This window comes from Buteo buteo, chromosome 19 (genome assembly GCF_964188355.1).
Source record: "Buteo buteo chromosome 19, bButBut1.hap1.1, whole genome shotgun sequence".
In the NCBI taxonomy this organism is placed as follows: Eukaryota; Metazoa; Chordata; class Aves; order Accipitriformes; family Accipitridae; genus Buteo; species Buteo buteo.
The window spans coordinates 25,072,022-25,078,997 of NC_134189.1; the positions used below are offsets into that span (position 1 = coordinate 25,072,022).

The following is a 6,976-nucleotide window of genomic DNA, read 5'->3' on the forward strand; positions in this document are numbered from 1 at the left end:
CACGGGGTTTACAAGGAAGAGCATTGGGGACGAGAATGAAAACTGCTGCAGAGGCACAGACCACTGAGAGGTTATGTACCTGATGGGTCTGTGGTCAAAGCAGGCTAAATTCAATGCAGGTACGAATCTAATGGAGACAATAGACTTGCACCACAAATGAATTTGGCTTGATGTCTCTCACCATGTGTCTGAATAAACAGTTGGTAGGTTAAAAGAAGACCTAGTTTCACTAACCTTACTGGAGCTCTGAATTAGAGTCAAAATTTTCCAGTAGCCTGCAAAACCCATGTATTGCAGTGGTAGAGAGTAGTTTTTATTCCAAAGAAAATGCATGTGTTTGGAAACGAACAGAGACAGACGTGATGGAGGTGCACAATGACTGCAATCAATTTGCAAGTGTCATTGCTTTGAGCGGGTTCTCAGATCCCTAAGTTTCCCTTTGAGTTTAATATATGAATGAACCGAAAGCAAAAAAATTGAAGTTGCACCAGAACCTGCACATTCTGCCTGGCTTGGGATCAAAGTCTGAGAAGGTTGCTGTGTGTTTGCTGCTGAATTAAAATGGTAAATTATTGAAAATATGTCAGTAATTATCAGGCAGAAAAAAAGCTCCCAAATTATCTGGGCCTTTTCCATGTACCCATTTTGTAAAAATAACATCATTTTCACTGACAATGTTTTGCATGAAGCTGAAAATTAAGGTGACAGCGGAACTGTTGAATAGGCATAAAACCAGCTTATCCCTTCAAGCATAAATAGCTGAAGGAGTGGTTTATGACAAGGAATCACCTACGACAATCATGTTTTTTCATGTCCTGGGACAGAGCTGCTCCATGTACCCCCCCCCTCCACCCAACCCACTCTCCAATTTGGGTGAAGCCATGTGTTTGGCTTTCAATGGGCAGTCCTTATCTACATGACTGGTTTGGAGAAGCACTGGGGCCCTGGAGCCACAGGTCACTGGAAATGAAACAGCAGGCTGAGGTTGCATAGCTGCTTCTGGCTTCTCCTAAAGAAACCTGGAGCAGGGAGTGAGGGGATATGAGGGCTGGCTGCAATGCATGAGGAGGGGAGATGCCTGGGGGGAGCGATAACAAGGTCGGCAGAGGCCACGCTCCCACCCACCGGGACGTAGTCCCACAGGACTCGAGCAAGACCAGCAGAGCGGGTTCAGCCAAGAGTCCCCATCACCTGTCAAGTCCATGGTGGTGAAGAAGGAAGGAGGTCAAGCTGGGGCATCAAGGTACGGCTCCAGATCAATGGGGTACACGGCACGGGCATGGCTGCAATGCAGCCGCAGCGTGGCTCAGGTTGGCACCAAGAGGGAGAGCCCCGCAGCTTAAAACCAGCTCCCAAGTGAAGCAGGGGACATGGGGGCATCCTCCAGACCTCTCCTGACTGCAGCTCCTACCAGCCAAAGCCCGAGAAGAGGGCGAAATGCAGTCCGTGCCCTTCCCACCACCGCTGTCCTGCACGCCCGGCCACGTCGGGGCACAGGAAAGGGGTGCTGGGATGGGGGATCCTCTGCTTCCCCCCCCATCCAAGCAACAACACCCTCTCCCACAGGGAGTTGTGTGTGGCTCTCGGGGACTCAGCAGAGCTGTTGAAGCGGGGTTATGGATTCCCCTGCAGGAGAGAAAAGCTTAAAACAAAAGGATTATAGAAGTAGCTGGAAACTTGGAAAAATGCGTAGACAAGAGAAAGGGGAATTGGATGAATAAAAACAGCCCCTCCACCCCCCAGGTGCCAGCAAGGTAAACAGTGGAAAGGTTGGATGCAGAGTGCTCAAACGGCTTGGCTTTCATAAAATGCCTTTTTTTTTTTTTTTAGACTTTTGGTTCTGTTTTTCTTCTTTATCTCTCCCCAGCAGCCGCTGACAGATGACCTTTAAAGCCCCAGAGAGCCGCACCAGCAGGTGATTTACTAACAGCTGTGCCAGTCAACAAACCGGAGGGGAGCAGAGGTCGCCGCCGGCCGGGGCTGCCCAGCGAATTCAAGGGTGGGATTTAATTAAAGAAAGATGCATTACACTTTTTATTGATTTGTGTGCATGCACGCATGAGCCTTTTATTTTCTTCTTCTTTTTTTTCTTTTTTTTTTTTTTTTTTGTTCCTGCTCCCTGCACCTGGACATTTCATCCTGGATGTGTCAGCCCGGCCAGCCGTGCTCTGCCTCCTGGCCCCCCCGGCTCGCCCCCCCCAGGACTCCGCTCGCTGAAATCCCATCTCACACTTGCAGAGGGGCCTGGGAACAGGTGGGGAGGAGGCAAGCGGAGGGGAACCCAGCAGCTGACGGCGCACGGCGTCCCTGCTTGTCCCTCGATGTTTATGGGGTGCTGGATGGGTATTTTGGGAGATGCTGGGTTTTTTCCCTTCTCCCCCCGCAGTAAACCTCTGCCCTTCTATCTTCCAGATGATCCATTAGGAGAGGGGAAAAAAAAGGCATTAAAAGGACAAGTTACAGTCTTTTCATTTTTATAGGATCGAGGGCTTGTCCACTAAAGACAGTGGGCATTTTTGGAGTAGTGAAATGCAGAGTAAAATGGAAGTACAGTGGCTCTGTATTCACAAGCTGGTGTAATTCATTATTTTCACTCATGCATCTGATCCCCTTGTTTTGCTAACTCAGACTTTTATTATTACTGTTATTCTGCTGTTATTTTTATCTGATTTTTTAAAATATAATACTCACATATAAACGAACTTCTGTTTAAGCTAAAACTAGAAATGAGTGAGTCTTTAAAGACCTAGTGCTTCCAGTCTGGAAATTCAAGTAAGAGCAAAGTCAGTACCAGCAGATTTAAGTCACAACATTTCTGTTAAGAGCTGAATCCTGTTGGGAAAGAGCATTTGCAAATCATGGGACCATTTTTTTGAGGGCTTAGGACCAGGAATGAGACCACCTTTCCCAAAGGACACAGCGCAGGGGATGCTGACCTGTTGCTGGGACACAAATAGCACAAGAGCGATGGCCACACAGTAAGTGCTTCTGAAAATTGGGCCCCACAGTGACCTCAAATACATTAGACAATCCTGTTTGGGGCCTCTCCAGATCTCATCCAAAGTTAGGAGAGAGCCTGCATTCTTAATTTGATTATATTTAGGTATGCGATGTATCCATTACGTTGACTGATTTCATTAGTCTGAAATGGCTGGCTAATAAATTTGCAGGAGGCTGCAAGAGCTCCGATCCAAGAAGTCTTTTGTATGAGGACAAGAAATATGCAACCTTAAGGAAATACTACAGGAATTTTTAAGGCAGTAGCTGATAAAATTCTTTTTTCTATTTGACTTTCCCAGCTTCTGAGTTAAAAAGTGCAGCGACCGTCTTGCCTCACTCTTGTCCTTTGCTCCTCACAAAGTAACTCCTGGATCAAACTGAACACTTCTGCCTGGCTAAGGCCACAGCTTTGAGAAAAGCTTCAGGTTTGCTGTCAAATCTTTCAGTGATGGAGAATCTGCTGGTTTAGTGGTGAAATTAATCTTTCGCAAAATAAATAAGATTTTGTGCCCAAATTTGTCCAGGGGCACTTTTCAGTCACAGAATCTCACAGGTAGCAGTCAGATAAATTACGAAAAAATCACCTTGCTTCTTTCAAAAGTCACTGCCCATACTGATGTTTCTACTAAATCACTTTGCAGTCTTTCCTTGAGTAAAATACATGGAACTTCTGACGACTCCCAACCTAAGACAGATTCCTAGAATTCAGATCACTTGGTGAGCTTTTTTCTGAACCCTTTCCAATTTTCCAAGCTCTTTTCTCTGCCTTGTTGGTCTCTTTCCAAGGCATGGTGGTTGCCATTTGCCTGGAAATTCCTGTGACAGTTTAGGTTTCTATGGACCTAGATGCTCCAGGCACAGTTGCCCAATTTCACTTGAAGGCGTTCTCTACAGCTAACCAGCCTGGGCTTAGGTATCCAGTTGCAATGCAGTCAAGTTTTGGTGGGTTTCAGGTGGCTTCCACTAAATGCAAGAAGGGGCAGCCACATGCACCAAAGACAAAGGAGGTTTCAGAGTAATCAGGGTTCTGTGGGTTCCCATTTCCCTCTCTCTCTGTTTCCGACCTATTTGGTTTTATAGCCATACGTTGATGGCAGCCATTGTCCATAGGTCAGAATTCTGCAGCCCTAACTTGAGGCAAACTCTCTCCAAAAATGGATGTTCTTGGCGTAGCAGACTGGCCTGGAATGTCTAGATCTAAACTAATTATACATCCGTCACAGACTTCCCGTCATACCGCCAAAACTGGGATGCCTGTGTTTGGCTGAGCCTTTCAACACAACCAAGGCATCTGTATGTCCAATTCCCTTTAAAATGCATGGGAAATAAATATCCAACATCACTATGTGGCTTTGAAAATCCCCCTGCAATCTCTAACCTTCACTTCCCAGCTGTAAAACAGGACTAACAGCAATTCCTACCCCATATCTGCTTTATCAGTCTTGTCTATGCAGACCACAAGTTCTATGAGACATGAACTGGCTGCTACTAAATATAGGTACAATGTCTAGCACAGTTTTTATTAGAGCCCCTAGGCACTACAGCTCCATAAATATCCATGTTGACTTTTTCCAGATTAAGAACACATCAATGGGAGCTTTGCTTGAGTAAGAACTGCAGGATCTGGCACTAGTGCTTTTAAACCCTAATAGGAATGAGAGAGTCTGAAGCCTCTTCCAGCCTCATTCACTGGTATCAATGCTTTTAATACCAAGTCAGCTGTTGTGACACAAAGGGTATGTTTCTCTTGGTGCTGTTTCTTGGAACTGAAGAGCCCTCCTGAAGTTTTCATTTTCTTTACTGAAAAGCCGTGCTATGGTAAATCATCAACTCACCAAATTTATAGGAGGCACAGCACTTGGTATGTCACGTCTCTGAGCCCAGCCTAATGATTCACTTACTTATGCTTTTGTTCCTTTGCTTTGTAGTTCTCTTGATTTCAGCAACTGTCTATCATTTTCATGTGGCTTGCTGGCTAGAATGCCCCCTACTATTCTAATAATCATTGCCCTGCTAGAGTGTTTATTACTGACTGAACGGCTGCACAGACTGGCAAAATGACCTGAGCTGTATGAATTTTCCCTCAAGTCTCTGGGGCCTCACAATTCTTAAAAGAATGTAAAGTAAGGGGGGGAAAAAAAAAGAAGCTTAGTTATGGGGAAAGGTCAAAGTCAAGTTTTTCTGCAATAGCAGATTTCTTCGCTGGCTTCGGTGTCTGTTACTGAGCACTCACCACATCACCTTCAATATTCAAAGAGCAGCTGTGAACTTGCCACGCGATGAGAACTGAGCCAGGTAACATTTGACAGCCTATTGTGCATCTGTGCATCAGGAGACTGTTGCTTAAATTGTATGTGCTCATCCTCTACAGAACATGCACCCTGGATAGGGTCCCGACATGCTAGTGACTGCCTGGTTGTTTGGGTTGTATTTGAATTGAGGTTTGTGGTAGGTGCACTGTAAAAAAAACCAAACAAACCACACATACACATATAAAAACCAGTGACCAATACAAGATAATACACAGATGTGTAAATAACTGTGGGAAGATTTCCAAAACACAGACTCTGTCTAACTTTTATCAGTGGTTTGTTTTCCCTCTGGCTAAGATTCTCAAAAGTGGGTGCCTAAAGTTAGTCTCTCCTGGGTAAAAGCTTCAAAAGCATCTTAATAACACAGGAATCCAAGTGCCTGGTAGAACACTTCTTAAAGGCTCTGGAAAATCTCAGCCCTCCACCCACATCTTTAGCGATATGATTTTTAAATGCTCGGAGCTCACAGTAGCTGCTCTCGCAGCCCAGGGCGAGGATTCTTCCGAGGAGCCCGAGGAAGTTGGGCATCCATCACACTTTGTCTCCTGGCTTGACACTTTCCAAAAAATCACACCTAATATGGATTTCCATGTTCAACGCAGGTCTAACCTTAAGCCTCAATTTTTCAAAATCCTGGAGTCAGTTTCTATGCCATGGATGCCACACCGTGGCATTTGTATTTACAAATCAGACCGCAAGTACTGTCGTTTGGGGGAAGATTTCACAGAACTGCTATTCCCATATCCACAGCCCATCATTGCTGTCAGATGTGCTAGCTCTAGGCAATAGGGGGTATAAAGGGCACCAAATAAACAAGCACAAATTCTTCTCTCATGCAAATTTTATTACAGCTTTGTGAGGGGACTGTAAAAGATTTCTGTGTTTAGCTGCTGCTTATAGAAAGAGGATTTTTTCCATAGTACTAAAACAAAAACAAAAACAAATTTCACCCTGGGAAGAAGGGCAGAAGGACTCCTGGCACAGCTATTACGGAGTAAGTGTTCCACACTCCTTATTCTACATGAGCTCCCCATGGAAAACATAGAGCGAAAGGCATTTTTTCCTTCTAGGAGAATTTCACTTACTGAACAGGCTAGCCCATGGAGCAGAAATCAATTAGCAAAGGAACATGGAGGCCTGGATATATTACATGTAACTCCAGGTATGCGGTGTGTCTAGCACGGGAGGCTGGATCTCTAGGTTCTGATTACACCTAGGGGAGAAGGTCGCCTCCTGAAGGCAACGCATCCCTTTGTGGAAGAGGTACTTCAGAACCAGAGGAGGAAGAGACCTTTGCCATCGCCTAGCTGTCTCTCCCATGAGGCCAGAGGGACACAGCTGAAGTAAACCCAGGCCAAGGACTGGAAGGGATCAACACAGCTACAGAAACCCTGGCAGATGCCAAGGGAGAAGTGTCTTCAGAAGCACTCTCCAACCACGCTCCCCGATCACTGCTGGTGATGGGAATGGAAACTTTGCTGCTGACAAGGAAATCAAAGAGAAGCAGTAAAAAAAGCAAGAATTAAATCAATGTAAAACCTCTTCATTTTGGCTAGACCTAAGCAAGCATTTTACTCATTGAATTTAGCCTGGCTCTCATTTCCATATGGGTCACCTAGAGGTTATGGCTTCCTAATCTTATATATCAATCTCACGTCTGAGCT

General features: G+C 45.3%; 1 protein-coding gene across 2 annotated transcripts in view; it reads left to right on the forward strand.

Annotated features, from left to right (window-relative positions):
* The window catches only part of LOC142042141 (potassium voltage-gated channel subfamily KQT member 1-like), a 515,171-nt gene extending 512,599 nt beyond the window's left edge, over positions 1-2,572 (forward strand). Inside the window, exon 19 of one of the 2 annotated variants that reach the window (XM_075051709.1) lies at positions 1,868-2,572. In XM_075051709.1, the coding sequence (XP_074907810.1) occupies positions 1,868-1,891 (24 nt within the window). In that variant the 3' untranslated portion in view covers positions 1,892-2,572. The remainder of the gene's footprint in view (positions 1-1,867) is intronic. The other variant, XM_075051710.1, reaches the window with a different exon arrangement.
* The last annotated feature ends 4,404 nt before the right edge of the window (positions 2,573-6,976 follow it).